General features: G+C 42.6%; 1 protein-coding gene across 1 annotated transcript in view; it reads right to left on the reverse strand.

Moving 5' to 3' along the window:
- LOC309548128 (multidrug and toxin extrusion protein 2-like) overlaps positions 1-20,096 on the reverse strand; it is a gene marked incomplete at both ends in the record, with an annotated part of 383,785 nt that overhangs the window by 333,663 nt on the left and 30,026 nt on the right. Inside the window, one exon of the mRNA XM_082248093.1 lies at positions 99-200. Within this exon, the coding sequence (XP_082104219.1) occupies positions 99-200 (102 nt within the window). The remainder of the gene's footprint in view (positions 1-98; positions 201-20,096) is intronic.

Genomic DNA, 20,096 nt, shown 5'->3' on the forward strand with positions numbered 1-20,096 from the left:
TACTTGGGCTATGAAGTCGCTTGTGATGTTTTTAATTCATTAAAATAAAGAGGTTCTTTAATAGAGAAAAGATGAGCGGTAAAAAAGTTAATACTTACAGCTGTAGCAAGCGTAATAGAATCCAATTCAATTTTTCCTAAATGGCCACAGAACATAGAACTCACCACGAATAAAAGATATATCATGAATTGAGATAAGAACTGAAAAAAAAAAATGTTTATTAAAGTGGTTATAAACCCTCACAAATACCCAGTGAAGTGACTAGCCTCAGGTGATTCATAGATTTTATTCAAATCCTCCTACATAAATTGTACCTGTTTATATGAAGCCCTCTCTTCTCTAAATTGTTCAAAGTCCAGAATGTATACAGTTTGTGTGAGCTTCCAGAAAGCAGGTTGATAAAGTTACACTCGGCAGAACTCAGTAAGAGCTAAATGGAGGAAAGGGACACACCCCCTTTACACGGCACACAGGAACAGAACTGAGGCTGTCAATCACAGGCTGTGAGCTGGAGCTCCCTTCCCTGTCACCTTTTCACCTCTTGGTGTCAGGAAAAGCTGTCAGAAATTATACAGGCAGATAGCAGCAGAATCTGACAGCAGATAGAAATGACACAGGGAGGTTTATTTACTAAAGGCAAATATACTTTAAGTGCATTTGCTCTATATCTGGGGGGGAGTTTTGCAGGTTTCTGTCATCCAATCACTCGCTCATCCGTGTCTTTACGGATGTTGCTTTGTGCACTGATGCACAAAAATCTCCAAACTGTTCCAACAAAGTTGGGAGCATGGAATTTTCCAAAATGTCTTGGTATGCTGACGCCTTGAGATTTCCTTTCACTGGAACTAAGGGGCCAAGCATAACCCATGAAAAACAACCCCACACCATAATCCCTGCTCTACCAAATGATTTGGACCAGTGCACAATGCAAGGTCAATAAAAACATGGATGAGTGAGTTTTGGGTGGAGGAACTTGACTGGCTGCATCCTGACCTCAACCTGATAGAACACCATTGGGATGAATTATAGTGAAAACTGAAAGCCAGTTTCTCGTCAGTTAGTGCCTGACTTCACAAATGCGCATCTGGAAGAATGGTTAAACATTCCCATAGGCACACCCCCTAAACCTTGTGGACAGCCTTCCCAGAAGAGTTGAAGCTGTTATAACTACAACGGGTGGGCCAACTCAATAGTGAACCCTACAGGCTAAGACTGGGATGCCATTAAAGTTCATGTGCATGTAAAGTCAGGTGTTCCAATACTTTTGACAATATAGTGTATTTCTAAAGCTGCTATTGACATAAAATTTTCACCACAGGCAGTAGCAAACCCGTGCAACTCATACATACAAAGAAACTAAAACAAGTTCAGAAATTAAGTTATGTGTAATAAAATGGAATTACACAGGGAAAAGTATTGAATACATGAAGAAAGAGAGATGCAAAAAGGCACAGAAACCCAAGACATCAGCTAAAATGTATCAGTAATAAGAAAGCCATCCTGCCCCTTATCAGTGCAAACTAATATCAGCTGGTTCAGTCTCAACTGATGGCCTATAAAAAGTGTCTCATTACCAAGGTGTCACACAAGAAACATCTCATGATGGGTAAAAGCAAAGAGCTTCACAACCTTATTGTTGCAAAACTGATTGATGACATTGGTTTAAGAAGGATTTATAAACTTCTGAATGTTCCAGTAAGAACTGTTGGAGCCATAATCCGGGAGTTGAAAGAACATAATTTCACCATAAACCATCCACGACCAGGTGCTCCTCGTATGATTTCTGAGTGAAAAAAATTATCAGAAGAGTTGTCCAAGAACAATTTGCGGAGAGCTTCAGATAGACCTCGAATTAGCAATGCACTCAACTGCCATGGCCTGTATGCATGCTCACCACGGAAGTCTCAATTTCTGAAGAAAAAGCATATTGAAGCTCATTTAAAGTTTGCTGCACAACACTTAGACAAGCCTGTGAAATACTGGGAAAATATAGTCTGGTCAGATGAGACCAAAATTGAACTCTTTGGATACCATAATACGCACCATGTTTGGAGGTCAAATGGCACTACACATCACCCCATAAACACCATACCAACAATGAAGTTTGGAGGTGGGAACATCATGGTGTGGGGCTGTTATTCAGCACATGATGCTGGCAAACTTTTTTATCATTGAAGGAAGGATGAATGGAAAAATGTACCAAGACATTCTGGATGAAAAATCTTCTGCCATCTGCCCTTGAAGATGAAACAAGGGTGGACATTTTAGCAAGACAATGATCCCAAACACAAAGTCAAGGAGACTTTCAAAGAAAGCAAATAAAGCTGCTGGGATGGCCTAGCCAATCACCTGACTTGAATCCAACAGAAAATCTATGGAAATAACTAAAGTTTAGAGTTCATAGAAGAGGCCCATGGAACCTTCAAGATTTGAAGACTGTGTGGAAGAATGAGCCAAAGTCTCACCTGAGCAATGCATGCGACTAGGTTCTCAATACAGGAGGTGTCTTGAAACTGTCATTACCTACAAAGAATTTCGTACGAAGTATTAAACACATTTCAGTTAGCGTGTTCAATACTTTTTCCCATTGTTATTCCATTTTTTTAAACATAACTTAATTTCTGAACCTATTTGTTTTGGTTTCTTTGTATGTATGGGTTGTTACCGACATGTGACATTTTTATGTCAATAGCACCTTTAGAAATATATTTACCGAGAAAAATAGTGGCATGTTCAATACTTGGTTTACCCGCTGTATGTATGTGAATGTTTACATTGGAGGCTGAAAAGGAATAACACCATGCTGGAATATTCTTTAAGGAGTCCACCACAACTGCAAAGAGCACATAGACCAAAAAATAATTGTTTGCATCTATTGTATTTAAACAATTTACCGTTGGGCACCACCACTTCTTTATTTTGTGTGTCACACTATATGTCTTCTTTTTTTTTTTTTTTTGATAAAAGTTCCAGCTTATGAATACCTTTATGTAAAAACATTCATCCATAAAGTCTTATAGATTGAAAGCTCTAACGAGCAGGGCCCTCTGATTCCTACTGTATTAAAGTGTATTGTATTTGTACTGTCTACCCTCAAGTTGAAAAGTGCTGCGTAAACTGTCAGCGCTATATAAATGCTATATAATAATACTAATAATATTGACAAACATTATCTTCGTGGTTCTCAGTCTTGCTGATCACAAATTTGTAGAAATATATATATATATATATATATATATATATATATATATATATATATATATATATATTTATATATTAATATACAATAGGTAATTAATCAATATGGTACTGTTTGATATTTTGGGATTTTTCAATATCAAGAGCTGCCTGTGGTGGGTGTTGTTTATATGAGGAGTATGTTTAGGGATTTTACAGTCCTATAATAAAATATTTATTTGAGGAGTTGGTTGCTTTGAATCTTTTTCATGCACTTCTAATTATTTTGGAGATAGTAGTGTTGGATGTGTATTTTGTCTGTTGTGTCTCAAAACAGTTCTGAAAATATCTTTTTGTGTTGAAATCTAACATAGCTAAGCAAATAAGGTGAAGCTGTGTTCACTTCTATTACCAAATCATGTGCAAAGAAATAAAGAAGAAATAGATTTTTACTTGTACTACATGTAGTGAGGTGCTTGGCTAGAGACAGAGAATGATTTTGAGCACTGTGCTGCAGTGCTCTATTTGCTCCCAATAGAATTCAGATAAAGGGGTTACCACTACCTCGGAACAAAGAAGGAGTTTTAGCGCTCACGAACACAGAAAAATACACCAAGGCTAAACATGTTGGAATACAATGTCACAGTTTAATGTGATAAAATGATTAAAAACTTGTCCATAGAAGCTCCGATGGGAAGATGGCAAAAAGAAATAACCCCATCCGCAGGTCACCATAAGAAACATGGACAATGGAACAATACCTGCAGGGGTGGCTGGTGCTGTTGCTGATGTATCCAGAAAAGCTGATGGTAAGAGGCTGTCTGTGGTGTAGGTGAAGGATCACACCAGGGAGTGCATCAAAGAGGAGAGGAGGAGGGTGCAGTCCACGGCGTCCGCTGGAGCTGGATGTGATGACACCTCTGTGTGCACAGGAGGATCAGCCAAATTTGGCATTTATAATCTTTCCCCCATTGTCTCACTGATACTCCGTGTGTGGACCCTTGCTGTTTATACCATCTGCAATCTGTTGCTGTGTCCCTGGTCTGGTGACGTCATCAGTCGGCGCGGCTCAGGACACAGGAGTGCTGGAGGAGCCGGCGAGCCTTGTGTGTGTGGCTGATCCTCCTGTGCGCACAGAGCTGTCACCACATCCAGCTCCAGCGGACGCCGTGGACTGCACCCTCCTCCTCTCCTCTGTGATGCACTCCCTGGTGTGATCCTTCACCTACACCACAGACAGCCCCTTACCATCGGCTTTTCTGGATACATCAGCAACAGCACCAGCCACCCCTGAAGGTATTGTTCCATTGTCCATGTTTCTTATGGTGACCTAAAGATGGGGTTATTTCTTTTTGCCATCTTCCCATCAGATCTTCTGTGGACAAGTTTTTAATCATTTTATCACATTAAACTGTGACATTATATTCCAACATGTTTAGCCTATTTTTCTGTGTTGGTGAGCGCTAATACTCCTTCTTTGTTCAGTGCTTCTATCATTTGGGATTGATTATAAGACATTTGCATCCCCGACTCAGGACCCAAGGCTATTTCTTCCATACAGATTTTTCTCCATGTCATTTTTTCCCCATGCTATTTTTTCACTATGTTTTTAACACATTTTTGGCCACATGTTAACTTTTTGGGTTTCTTCTTTGGTAATTAGTTCTCAGCGTCAGGTTTTTTCTTATGTATGTTACCACTACCTCACCTCCTTCCACCAAGGGTAGCACACAAGCAGAAGGAGCTCAAGAGACTTGATGGTTGGCAGTACTGAATTATGAGAGATAAAGTTTATGAAATAAACTTAATATGGTACTCTATAAACAATGGGACTGCAATTCCCAATGTGAGCCGGGTATAAAGAGATAGACCTGTATTTTTTCACATAAATTTTCTCTTTGTGGTAAGAAAACTCAGGTGTGCACATCATTGCTCTTTGGCAGGCACCAACTTTCTACAAGCCTGTGGTCACGTGGTAAGGACCGCAGTCGCTCCAGGCAGATCCAGACGTGAGCTGACATCTGAACAGCAGGATCCTGTTGCTGTATCCCTGGGACTGATGAGAGGACACTGCTGCCATTATCCACTTGCCGACCAGCCGCTGTAGTTATACAGAAACATAGAAACATAGAATGTGTCGGCAGATAAGAACCATTTGGCCCATCTAGTCTGCCCAATATATCTGAATCCTATGAATAGTCCCTGGCCCTATCTTATATGAAGGATAGCCTTATGCCTATCCCATGCATGCTTAAACTCCTTCACTGTATTTGCAGCTACCACTCCTGCAGGAAGGTTATTCCATGCATCCACTACTCTCTCAGTAAAGTAATACTTCCTCATATTACTTTTAAACCTTTGCCCCTACAGTGGCAGGTCGGCTCTGTTACACGAAACGACGTACATGTACGTTGTTTCGTGTAGCAATTAGTGAGGGCGTGCGCACGCACCTATTGGCTAGAGGGGGAGCCAATCAGGTGGTCTGGCGGACACGATGTCCTCCCTGCACCCACGATCGCTCCCCATGGAGACAGAACGACGGTCTACCAATGTAAACATAGACAGACAGAGGCGCCTCTAAGTGTAGACTTTATGCAACAGGTTTAATGAATAAAATTCTGCACTCACGTTAGTAAGCATATATTCATGCCCATAAAACAAGGTTCCAGTGTGGAGAAGTGTACATCATCCGGTCATGGACATCCATCCTGCTGGAGCCGAAGTCCTTTCGCCGTGGCCGGCTTGTACGGCAAGGTTAGAATCAGAAAAGTAGGCTTGGTGTATTTGCTTGACAGCAAGGCTTGGTGGATAGTCGAACCTGGATGATGTCATCTGCATGCAACGCGTTTCCGAGTGTGCTTGCTGCCTGGGGGAGGGCAGCCGCGCTCCTTCTTCATGGCAAGATACTTGGACCCCGAAAACCAATCACCCACTTCAGAATTTCAAAGGGCGTACATTTTTCATTGCATTTTGCACTACCCATCACAGTTTCGGAGGCCCTGGAATTTAAAGATAGCACAACCCCCCCCCCCCCCCCCAAATGACCCCATTTTGGAAAGTAGACACCCCAAGCTATTTGCTGAGAGCCATGGTGAGTCCATGGAATATTTTATATTTTGCCACAAGTTTCAGGGAAATTACATTTTTTTTTTAACACAAAGTTGTCACTAAATGATAAATTGCTCACACATGCCATAGGTATATGTGGAATGACACCCCAAAATACATTCTACTGCTTCCCCTGAGTACAGGGATACCACATGTGTGAGACCTTTTGGGAGCCTAGCTGTGTACGGGACACCGAAAACCAATCACCATGTTCAGGTTTTCTTTTTTTTTTTCAAATTTTATTTATTTATACCAAGAAAACCGAGGGAACATTCATTGGTTACATTTCACAACTAATTCCACATAATCTTTATACAGTCTGTAAATCATTATTATTCACTTTTAACCATATATTCTTGCTTTTGGATTGTAACCTTCCATATTGAAAAATACATCTACCTTGATTTCCCCCCTATTCTCTCATTTTTCTTATTTTAAAATATCCTATACCAAGAAAAGGATAAGAAAAGGACAATATAATAAAGTAAAGAAAAAAGAAGAAATAAAGAGAAAAGAAAAGAGAGGAGAAAGGAGAAAAAAAAAATAAAAATAAATTTTTTCCTCCTGTCTAGTTCCCAGGCCCTATTAATTCCCTCATCCCAGCTTATGCCTAATCCCTTAGTCAAGGCATCCATTTATCTGTTTCTATCACAAGAACCCTTATGTTGTCTTTTGGTTAGACCACTTAATATTTTTTATTTACCTCCCTATAAGGGAGGTTCTGACCAAGCGGGCATGGAGGGTGGGGGCCCAAGAGGGGGGAGGTCAGAGAGAGGGAAAAAAAAAAAAAAACCGAATTAGAAATCTGTGATTTGTCTCTTCTGTGTATATGTGTACCTTATACCATTTATGTTATTTAATTTAGTGTCTACTACTACATCGTGCCCATCTCCCCCCCCTCTTTCTTCTATCTCTTCAATATCATTTTGTCACTCCTCCTTGTGCCCCTTATTGGGGTTCTGTCCACCAAAAAAAAAAAAGAGAAAAAAAAAAAAAAAAGTGTCCCTTCGTCCCTGCGTGTCCCTTCCCTCTCTTATTTTCTCCCTTTGTTCCTATCCTAAATTGTGTTTTAATAAAGTTTAGGACTCTCTCCTCCTAATAGGGAGAGAGATAGTGAAGTGAAGAAAAAAAAAAAAAAAAAAGGGGGAACATTATTAAATAATAATGATTTATCATCCGTCTCTCTCTCCCCCCCTCTGCCGCCCCGCCCCCCTCCACCTTAAGTTCATTTATATTGTTCTCTACTCTTCCGTATACAGGACTTTCCCTTCCTCTGAGACAATATATTGATTCCATATGGCCCACCTTTTAGTATATAATTCTCTTCTGCCTTGCCCGGTTAAGATCAAATCCTCAAATTTGTTTATTTCCTCCACTTTTTGCCTCCACATATTAATAGTTGGCGGATTTGGATCCCGCCATCTTAAAGGGATACACGCTTTAGCTGAATCTAGGAGATGCCTAAGAATCGATTTTTTATATTGTCTATCTGACAGTTCTGGTGCGTGAAAGAGGAAAAATATAGGATCTTCTGGAATATCATATTCAGTAAATTTCTGAGATATTTCCTTTATCCGACCCCAGAATCCCTTTATCCTTGGGCATTGCCAAAAAATATGAAAAAGATTCCCCTCTTCCTCTAGGCACCGCCAGCATCTATCCGATATTTGTACTGAAAATTTGTGTAAACGAATTGGTGTATAATACCACCTTGATAATAATTTGTAGTTTGTTTCCTGTATTCGTGTGCATATTGAGGATTTAAACGTGAATTTTATTATATGTTGTATTTGTTTTGGTGTGAATACAGTCCCCAATTCCCTCTCCCGTCCTCTGAAATAGTACGGTCTGTGGTCTATGGATGGAGCTGTTATCATAGAGTAAGTCTTTGAAAGTATGTGAGAAACCGCGCCCTTCTGTGTGCACATTCTCTCAAAAACAGTCAAAGGTCTGTCAAATTCCGTGGGGGAGGGGAGCGATTGTAAAAAATGGTTCAATTGTAAAGCTCTCCAATGATCAAGACCGAAATCCTCCCCAGAATCCTTCAATATGTTTACAGTTACCCAAGCATCCGCCCTTATAAAGTGGGATGCCTGGAATTTCCCTCTCTCTCTCATTTTATTAAATTGTACGTCCTGATATCCTGAGGTGAATGCTGGGTTCCCTAGGATAGGAAATAATGGTGTGTTTTTTGTAGTTATAGCTGGATTTCGAAAAAGCTTTCTACATATCATGATTGTAGTTCCTACTGTTAGGAGTCGCATTGTCTTCTTAGGTAGTAGACCTAGGCACCAAGGGGCCCTATTTAGCGGTATTTCACTTTGCGTCTGCTCTATGTTGGGCCAGATTTTGGTCTCAACATGGCAACACCAGTCTATAAATCTCCCTAGATGTACTGCCTGGTAGTATTTTGATATATCCGGTACTGCAAGTCCTCCATTTTTTTTGGGTAAATGTATAAGTGTTCTTTGGAGCCTAGGTCTTTTTTGGCTCCATATGAACTTTGAAAATTCTGACTGTGCCTGTCTGAAATAGTTTAGTGGTATTGAGATTGGCAAAGCCTGAAACATATACAAGAACCTGGGGAGTATAGCCATTTTGAGGATATTGCACCGTCCGAACCATGAACTTAATCCAGTTTGCCACCCTCTTAATTGTTCGCTCACTTTGTTCAAGAGGGGTGGGAAGTTTAGCGTATACACGCGGGATAGCTCAGCCGGCAAGAGCGTTCCCAAGTATTTCAACGCCTCTCCCGTCCACCTTAGAGCAAAGTTTACGCACAATTGTGATCTTAGGTCATTATTTAAACCAATTCCCATCGCTTCAGATTTGCCTAAATTGATCTTCAGATTGGACAATACTCCATACTGACGAAATTCCTGCAAGAGATTAGGCAAAGAGATAAGGGGATTTGTAAGTGTAAAAAGCATATCATCTGCGTAAGCAGAGACTTTCTGTTGAATGCCTGCTGTTTTTATTCCCCATATATCTGGATTGTTCCGTATGGTGCATAGGAAGGGCTCTAATGTTAGGGTGAATAGTATAGGGGATAGGGGACATCCCTGTCGTGTACCATTAGAGATCTTGAGTTCTTTTGACAGAACTCCATTTGCTTTGACCCGGGCAGTTGGATTTATATATAGTTGGGTTATCCAATCTATCAACCTTTCTCCGATCCCCACATGTTGTAATACTTTAAACATAAATTTCCAACTGACCCGGTCAAATGCCTTTTCTGCATCGGTCCCAATAAAAGTGCATGCTTGTTTAGAGTCATTGGCCAAATATAGGAGATTAAGGGCTTTTACTGTATTATCTCGTGCTTCTCTATTGGGCACGAAGCCCACTTGGTCCAGGTGTATCAGGGAGGGGAGGTGAGTCTGAAGTCTGCTCGCTATAATTTTAGAGAATAATTTTAGATCTGTGTTAAGTAATGATATAGGTCTATAACTGGGGCATGCTGTTGGGTCCTTTCCTTCTTTTGGTAGCACTGTTATATGTGCTCGTAGCGTGTCTTTATGTACAGGTGATTGTACAGTAGATCTGTTAAACAGATCCACCATCTTTTGGCCTAATTTAGGGAAAAATGTCTTATAATATTGTATTGGTAGACCGTCTGGCCCTGGTGCTTTCCCTATTTTAGTATTTTTAATTGCCTTCTGAAGTTCTTCCAATGATATATTTGCAGACAGCGACTCCCTCACCTCCTCTGGTACACCTGGCATGCCTGATCTGATAAGATATTGGGTCATCTCTTCTGGCTCCTGTTTTTGTGGGTCTAGGTTGTAAAGTGACTCATAGTACTTCCGAAATTCCTCTACTATATCTCCTGGTTTTTCAATTTTCTGGCCTTTCGAAGACATTAGTTTAGGAATGTATGTTCTTATTCTTGTATCTCGTATTGATCTCGCTAACATTTTCCCACACTTTTCCCCTGACTCATATATTGTCTTTCTGCTTCTCTGTAGAGCTATTTTAGCCTTATATTGTAGTATATCTACTATCTGTTTACGGGTGTTGGAGATTTCTTTCATTAAATCTGCATTAGGGGCGTGTTTATGTCGAGATTCCAATTCATGTAGTTTTTGTATAAGTTGATTCATTTGTTTTGTACGTAATTTTTTGAGTCGTGCTCCATGTTTTATAAATATCCCCCTAATCACTGCCTTATGGGCCTCCCAAGTCACCCCCAGGCTTGTCTCCATCCCTTCATTATTTTGAAAATAAAACTCTAATTCTCTCTCCACCTCTGATATAACTGTTTTTTCTTGTAGCAGACTTAAATTTAGAGTCCATGTTTGTGATCTGACTAAAGGTGTTTCTTGTAAAACATATGTGAGTGTCAGTGGTGCGTGGTCCGACCATGTTATTGGGCCTATTTCTACTGATTTAATCGCATGTAGTTGTGAATGTGGTATCAGAAAGTAGTCGATCCGAGAATATAATGCATGTGGTGTAGAGAAAAAAGTAAAGTCCTTCTCTCCTGTGTGTAGCAGTCGCCACGCGTCTATCAAATGCAATCTGTAAAGTTGCTTTGCAACCCTTTTCTGTACTCTAGGTGGGATAGAAGATGTTCCAGTTGATGTGTCCTCTGATGGTATTAGAGGCATATTCATATCTCCACCTAGAATAAGCAACCCCTCTTGAAATTCTTGTAACTTCTCTAAGCAATTTTTCAAGAAGGTATCTTGTTGGGTGTTTGGAGCATATATTGAGGCTAATGTTACCTTGAAGCTTCCTATGTTCCCTTTTACAAAAAGAAACCTGCCTTCTGTGTCGGACATTATCTGTGAACATAGCCATGGGATTTTCCCTGAAATCACTATTGATACACCTTTAGTTTTGCTATTCGTACTAGTTGAGTGGTATACTTGGGGGAAAAATCTATTTTTGAGTATTGGTGTTTTAGTTTCTTTAAAATGAGTCTCCTGTACATAGGCAATATCTATTTCTGATTTTTTCAGTTCAGAAAGTAGGATTCGTCTTTTCTCTGGTATATTTAATCCTTTGGCGTTTAACGTATATATTTTGAGTCTATCCATTGTACGAGAATGTGAAAGCTCGGGACTAAACAGGAGGAAAGAAGGGGGTGGGGGAGAGAGGAAAAAAAAAAAACGAGGTAAAGAAAAAAAAAAGAAAAAAAAGAGAGTATGGGCTATTTTTGGCGTCCAATGGTCTAGGACCAACAATTGGGCGCGTGCCCTGTAGGGGCTTAGGTGCGGGGACCACCACTTGGGCGACCCCAGGCTCCCACCGATCGGCCCTTCTTTTGCCCTTGATGAGATTTGATTCAAATCTGACCCTTTCCTTATTGCTAGCTTCTATCTATCCATATTTATCTTTGGCCTCCTTATCCTTGTCTTGTTGCTACAACTCGTTGAACCTATCACTTAAGGGTACCCAATTATTTAATTTTCCCGCCTATATCCATGTGTTAAATATACCGTGGTCTGTGTCTCTATCTCCAATAATGTCTGGCGAAAGTGGAGGGGGAAGGGGGGGGGGAGGGGGGGGGGACAAGGAAACCGAGGGAGAAAGAACAAAAAAGAAAAAAAAAGGAGAAAAAGATTAAACACTCCCCTCCAGCGGAGGCGGGTGGGGGGGGAGCCTGGCTGTCCAACAGTACCGAACCAGATTTAACAAGGGGCCGTATTTGGGATAATACCAATTACACTTATAAATCTCTATTATAGTATATATTTATTACCCCTTCAATTATCAACATTCCCCCAAATTCCTCTTTTAGTTTCTGCTGCTAATCCTGTATCCGCCTATACTTCTATGCTGATCCTTATATCCATACTACCCATTGCCCTATTCTCCTTCCCCCATCTCCCAACCCCCGCTGTCTCCAATCCCCCCCAATCCCCCCCCTCCCCCCCAAGTCTGGGTTCGTGAAGCTGTGGGAGACCCTAGCACCCCCCACCCCAGTCCGTCCCACCCTCCCACCCTTGTGGGGGGTCAGTACTTTATTCCATATATACCTCCCTTCATATTCCCCTTCATCCCCCCTCCCCCCACACCCCAAAGTGGGAACAGCAGAAGGAGGCCCAACTCCTAGTAATCGTTTCCCTCATTCCACCCTCCGTATATTAACCTCCCTCTATAATACCCCCACTCCAAGCTGGAGGAAGGAGAAGCGTGGGTTCATCCAATACCAATCTCCCCCCTCTAGGCTCCAAATCCCCTCCCCCACCTCCCGCCTCCCCCCATCCCCCCCCACTCTCAACCTTATACTCCCAGCGTCTAAGCCACTTCATTTAGTTTTTATAGGCATTTTTAGAGAAACCATCGTCCCCTGAAGTCTCAGTAAAAGGAAAAAATCACAAAAAACACAAAGGGAGAGTCCCCACTCCTTTCTCGTCTCCCTCTCCTAAAAAAAAAACAAAAATTATAAAGGGACTCTTTGTTACCATTAAGGGGAGCCAGTCTTCTGGGTGGTCCGGGAAAAAAAATAAGAGGGGACGAGGGGGTATAGATGGGGGGCCAAACGCTTGAGGGTTCCGATCCGCCAAGACAGAAAGGGGATAGTTACTTATGAAGCTTTCTCCAGAGGAGAAAAAAAAAAAGGGAAAATACCCCTCTTAAGTGTGGCTGTGGGAAAAATAAAAAACCCAAAAACCAATCAACCCCATAATGAAAAAATATGACAGGTGTGCAGAGGGTTCATCTTCTTAGTAGGCAAGAATATACCGTTTATAAATGTTCCATTGCTTACAACATTTCAAGATTTAGTTTGTAACTCACGCTCAGCCGTTAGTGCCCTTTGCGGTCTGCCTTCCGATCGTGGTAGGATGATCAGCCAGTTTGGCACGTGTATGGGGGGTATCCCCAAAAAGAAGAAAAGATCTGATAGCTCTGAAGGGTGCCGTAATGTAAATACTCGTGCATCTTTCCGAAAGGTCACCGCTAGGGGATATTTCCACCGATATGTATATCCCTCCTGTCGTGCAGCCTCCAGCACCGGGCGCAGTAGGGCTCTCCTCTGTAGTGTTGCCTTGGATAGGTCTGGTAGTATTTTGATAGCCGCTCCTTCCAGGTCTACCATTCCCGACTCCCATACTTGCTTTAGGATTTTTTCCTTTTGAGTATAGTAATGCATCCTGCAGACCACATCCCGTGACCTGTCTGGATCTGTGGGTCTATAGCCTGTAGCCCTGTGGACTCTATCCATTTCTATAGGGTCTGAGGGGTTTAGCCCGAGGATTTTTTGAAGTATAGCCAAAACCTTTCCCCACAGGGCCTCTCCTCTCACCGATTCTGGTATGTTTTTGAGCCGTAGGTTATTCCTACGGCTCCTGTCTTCTATATCCTCAAGGTGTAATTGAAGCGATATTGCAGATTCTCTAGAGTCCTCCCGGGTCTTTTCCAATGCAGTAACCCGTACTTGTAAGTCACGTTTGTGTGTCTCCTCTATCCGCTGCACTAGGGATTCAATCTCTGCGCGTGTAGGGAGGGCTCTTAATAGTGCACGGATCTCTAGGTCCGCTTGTAAGCCAGCCGATGGTTGCAGGACCTCCAGCATGTCAGAGCTGTATGCTACCGCCATAGACGCCGCCGTAGGCACCGCCTGTGCCTCTCTCGGCGGTCCACTCTCACCCCCGGCTTCTTCCTGCATTAGCTCTCCTCCTACTATGTTCCCGCTGGGATTCGTAATGGCTGTAGGCTGTGGTGATCGGAGGTACTGTATTATCTCCTCCTTTTTCTTACCAGGTGTACGAACGGCCGTGCCTGCTCCTCGTTTTCTGCCTGGAGACATGCCGGGGTCCGTCTTCTGAATGTTACCCGGGCCGGCTGTGGAAGCCTGGAGCTAGATGTTTAGCGTGCTCTCATGCGGCCGTGTCCAGACCACGCCCCCCAGGTTTTCTAATGGCGTAAATTTTTGATTTTACTCCTCACTATCCATCACAGTTTCGGAGGCCCTGAAATTTCAAGATAGCACAAAACCCCCCAAATGACCCCATTTTGGAAAGTAGACACCCCAAGCTATTTGCTGAGAGGCATGGCGAGTCCATGGAATATTTTGTATTTTGTCACAAGTTTCGGGAAAATTACATTTTTTTTTTTTTTTTAACACAAAGCTGTCACTAAAAGATAAATTGCTCACACATGCCACGTCCATGGAATATTTTATATTTTGCCAGAAGTGAAATTTATTTATTTTTTGTTTTTTTTAAACAAAGTTGTCACTAAATGATATATTGCTCACACATGCCATGGGTATATGTGAAATGACACCCCAAAATACATTCTGAAGCTTTTCCTGAGTATGGGGATGCCCCATGTGTGAGACTTTTTTGCAGTCTACCCGAGTACAGAACCCCCGAAAACCAATCACAACTTTCAGGCTTTCCAAGGGCGTAAATTGCTGATTTCACTCCTGACTACCTATCACAGTTTCGGAGGCCATGAAATGCCAAGAAAGCACAACCCCCCCCCCCCCCCCATGACACCTTTTCGGAAAGTAAACACCCTAAGCTATTTGCAGAGAGGCATGTTGAGTGTTTTGCAGATCTCACTTTTTGTCACAAAGTTATGGAAATTGAAAAAAGAGGGGAAAAAATGCATTTTCCTTTTTGTTCTTCATTTTCCAAAATAAATGAGAGCTGCAAAATACTCACCATGCCTCTCAGCAAAAAGCTTGGAGTGTCTACTTTTCAAAATGGGGTCATTTGGGGGGGGGGGGGGGGGTGTTGTGCTATCTTGGCATTTCATGGCCTTCAAAACTGTGATAGGTAGTAAGGAGTGAAATCAACAATTTACGCCCTTAGAAAGCCTGAAGGTGGTGATTGGCTTTCGGGGTCCTGTACGCAGCTAGACTGCCAAAAAGTCTCACACATGTGGTATCCCTGTACTCAGGAGAAGCAGCAGAATATATTTTGGGGTGTCATTCCACATATACCCATGGCATGTGTGAGCAATATATCATTTAGTGACAACTTTGTGTAAAAAAACAAAAAAATAATAATAATTTTCCCGAAACTTGTGGCAAAATATAAACTATTCCATGGACTCACCATGCCTCTCAGCTAATAGCTTGGAGTTCCTACTGCAAAAATGGGGTCATTTGGGGGGTTTTGTGCCATCTTGAAATTTCAGGGCCTCTGAAACTGTGACAGGTAGTGCGGAAGTAAAATGCACAATTTAGGCCATTAGAAAACCTGAAGGTGGTGATTGGTTTTCGGGTCCCATACACAGCTAGGCTCCCAAAAAGTCTCACACATGTGGTATCCCTGTACTCAGAACAAGCAGCAGAATGCATTTTGGGGTGTCATTTCACATATACCCATGGCATGCGTGAGCAATATATCATTTAGTGACAACTTTGTGTAAAAAAAAAAAAATTGTCACCTTCCCGAAAATTGTGGCAAAATATAAAATACTCCATGGACTCAATATGCCTCTCAGCAAATAGCTTTGGGTGTCTACTTTTCAAAAGGGGTCATTTGGGGGGTGTTTGAACTGTCCTGGCATTTTATGCTCAATCTTAGCCACACATCACCCACTCTTCTAACCACTTGAAAACCAAGCCTTTTCTGTGACTTTTTGTTTACACGAAAAAAAAAAATTTTTTACTAGAAAATTACTTTGAACCCCAAAACATTATATATTTCTTTAAAGCAGAGGATCTACAGAACAAAATGGTGGATGTTGCAATTTTTTTTATCACACGGTATTTGCGCGCAGATTTTCCAAACGCAATTTCTGCGAAAAAAATAATTTTTTTTAATTTAATGCACAAATACACTATGTAATTCCAAATTGTTTTGTAAAATGTAAAGGATATTCTTATGCCGAGTACATAGATACCAAACATGACATGCTTTAAAAATTGCGCACGCCTGTGCAGCGGCAACAAACTACGTACATTTTTAAAAGCCTTTAAAAGTCTTTACAGGTTACCACTTTAGACTTACAGAGGAGGTCTACTGCAAGAATTACTGCACTCGACCTGGCTTTTGCGGCGATACCTCACATGCATGCTGCAATTGCAGTTTACATATGACACTAGACCAACGCTTGCGTGCGCCTTGGCGTGCAAGCACGGGGGACAGTGGGGCTTGATTTTTTTTATTTTGCTTTTTTATGTTATTTTGACACCTTTCCTTTAATTTTTTTTTTTTTTAATCATTTTTATTGTTATCACAGTGAATTTAAATATCCCCTATGATAGCAATCTGTAGTGACAGGTAATCTTTTTTTAAAAAATTGTGGTCTTTTAGACTCTAGATCTCTCCTCTGACCTTAACGCATCTGACCACACCAAAATTGGTGTGATAAAATGCTTTCCCAATTTCCCAATGGCGCTGTTAATTTCTGGCAAAACAGAAGTCATGAAATGCTCGTAGCTTCCGGTATCTTAGGCCGTAGAGATGATTGGAGCCATTCTCGTCTCCAATCAGCTCTCTGGTTAGATAATTGAACCACCGGCTGCACTCTTGGGTTAACCGGTGGGACAGGAGAGCCTGAGAAAAACCAAGGAAGGCGGCGGGAGGGGGGGAAGTCCCCTCCCACTGCTTGTAAAAGCAGTCTAGCGGCCAATTATCCACTAGGATTGCTTTTACATGTAAGCGGACTGCTAGCTGTAAAAAACGATACCAAGATGATGCCTAAATCTGCAGGCATCATCCTGGTATCACCACTCAAAGTCCAGCAACGTACCAGTGCGTTGCTGGTCCATACAGTAAAAGTACAGTAGGAAGAGTAGAACATAAAAATAACTGAGGCGACAACTGTTTTGGCTTTTTTATTTTATATTTTTTTGTATTTTTTTTTTTACACTTTTTTTGTGAACTGCAACTTTCCAGCTTAGGGTCTCTCAAAATGTCAACAGCCATCAAACATCTTTCGAGACCCTGTGTTAGTGTGTCCTACACTATGTCGTGCTGTACCCTACACTAATACTCCATTAGTGTGTGGTAGCGCTCAAAACATTCCCCGATGCAAGATCAGGTTGGTCAGGACAGGTGGGACAATAATAACGTGTCTCACGCCTAAATCCACTCCTGCTACAGACATGACATCTTCTTTGGGGGTGTCTTTGGGTAGGGGTACTCAGGAGGACAGGTGAAAAATGCCACTCATGCAGCCGGCTCACTGCATCTGGAAGGGGAAGTTGGACAGGAACACCTCCTGGGTACAGGTAGGCATTGATGATCTCTTCCTGGAATTCTCAGAAGGATCCAGTTCGTCCTGACGCTCTGTATAGTACAAAGGTGTTCAGCATAGCCATTTGAAATAAATAAACAGACACTTTTTTGTACCAGCGTCTGGCTTTACAGCAACTAAATACGGCGCCAAAAGCTAGTAGTTAAGGTCCACCCTTCCCATATTAAGGTTATATTCGTGGACACAGAGGGGTTTCTCCATAACACCAGTTGCCGTAGTAATTTGGACCGTCGTGTCTGCGTGTAGGGAGGACAGAGCGAAAACATTCCGTGTATCCCTCCACTTCACTGCAAGCAATTTGTCCATTTCAAACAGGCTCTCTCCCCCGACTAAGACGGGAATTTACAAGCCGTTGGGGGAACCCACGGCGATTAGGTCGCACGGTGCCACATGCGCCAATTTGTAATTCGAGCAGGTGACTAAATAGTGGCAAGCTTGTGTAAAAATTGTCCACGTACAAATGGGACTCCTTTCCGGATAAGGGTGACAACAAGTCCAAAACTATCTTGCCGCTGCTCCCTATGTAATCTGGGCAGTTAGGGGGCTCCACAGAGCTATCTTTTGCCTCATAGACCCGTAAACTAACTGTATAGCCTGTGGCCCTGTCACACAGCTTATACAGTTTGACCCCGTATCTGGCACGCTTGCTGGGGAGATACTGTTTCATAGCAAGGCGGCCAGTAAACTTAATCAGGGACTCGTCAACGCAGACAACTTGATGGGGGGTAAACAAGGCTGCAAACCGCTGATTGAAGTGGTCTACGAGGGGCCGAATTTTGTGGAGCCGATCATATTCAGGGTCTCCCCGAGGACGACAGATTTCATTGTCATTGAAATGCATAAATCGCAGAATTTGCTCGTATCTCGCCCTGGACATGGAGGCAGAGTACATGCACACATGGTGAAGTGGGCTAGTGGACCAATATAGCCGCAATTCACTCTTTTTGGTTATGCCCATGTAGAGGGAAAGGCCCAGACAGGTTTTAAACTCGGAAACGGTTATAGGTTTCCAGCCGAATTATCTGGCAAGGGGCGAATTTCGGTTGGCGGCGATGAATTGACCAGCGTATAAATTTGATTGGTCCACAATAGATCTGAAAAGATCTTCCTGTAAAACAGCTCATAAAAATACAGGGGAGTAAATTTGGCTGTTTCCACGTGGATTCCAGGTTGGCCAGTGAATGGGGGACGTACGGGCACTGTAGTATCAGTGGGTTGCCAATTAGGATTTGCCAGCGCATCAGGGAGGGCACTATGGGCTCTACGGGCCTGTCTTCGAATTTGCGGTGGCTGTGGGCCACTACTTGTGCTAGCCACCGCACCAGCTTCAACTGCACTTATGGGACTCGCCACGTCACCAAGTGTTACTGCAGTGCTGGTTGTACTAGGTCCAGGGTGTACTAGGCCGCTGGTGCTCGCCAGGTCACCAGAAGGCTGAGCGGCACTAGTACCGACACTCTGCTCCATATGAGCACGCTGCGATCTCTGCACCTCTACAAATCCAGAATGGGGTCGGGTATGCCTGGTTCCAACAGGGACCCATCCGTCAGCCGCTGCTCTCTTCAGGTTTGTATACTGACCCTGATTCTGCCAGTGAGGCTTCCCCATCGTTCTCATCTGACATGGTCAGTATACTGTAAGCCTCTGCACTACTGTACCGTTGTTTTGACATTTTAGCAACTAAATTTACAAATACAGTAGTGTGACTCACAGGTAAAAAAAAGCACCTGGTTGTCAAGGACTATTTCAACCGCTACCAAAAAAAACTGCTAATGCTAGCAGGGATCAGGCCTGACTCTGCTAACACAGCGGTTTTGTGTTTTTTTTGTAAGTGACAGTAATCTATTAATTACTACACTTGCCTGGGTGGGGTGGGCTGGGCGGAGGGGTTAAACGCAGGTGCTGGCAGGAATCAGGGCGGATCGTGCAAACACCACGTTTTGGGAACCCTAAACTATGGGGACGCTAGTATAGTTCAGATCAGATCAGATATTGATCTGTTCAAACACTATACTAGTAACGGAAGTGTATATGTGTTTTTGTATGTGTGTGTGTGTGTGTGTGTGTATGTGTGTGTGTGTGTGTGTGTATGTGGTAATCAAGGGGTTATTTCTAACCATGCGCCGGGGATCTACGCTATCTTAGACTGACCCTAACACTAACTAATGTCACCTGTGACACTAATAATAGTGATCAGAAAAAAAACTGTACACTATAAAAGTGACACTGTGACAGGGCAATGAAGGGGTTAACTGGGGGTGATCAGGGGGGATCAGGGGGCTTATCTTTATTGGGGGGGTGGGGGGGTGGTGGGGACCCTAAACCGACTTGGGACAGAAATGTACTCGCTAGCGCTAACTGAAATCACAATCACACTATCACAGATATACAGAAAAACACTATATTACCTGTGTATAGTGTGCAATGTGACAGGGGGGGAAGGGATTAACTGGGGGTGGTCAGGGGGGGATCAGGGGGTTAAATCTTTATTGGGGGGTGGCGGGTATCCTAACCCTCAAAGGAACGGCCGCAAGCGCTAAACCTGGTCACAAGTCACACTGATACAGGTATATAGGAAACTGCTATATACTGTATGCAGTGTGTGTTGTGACAGGGGGTGTAGGGGTTAACTGGTGGTGATC

Source organism: Pelophylax lessonae, assembly GCF_965119305.1.
Source record: "Pelophylax lessonae genome assembly, chromosome: 2".
Taxonomy (NCBI): Eukaryota; Metazoa; Chordata; class Amphibia; order Anura; family Ranidae; genus Pelophylax; species Pelophylax lessonae.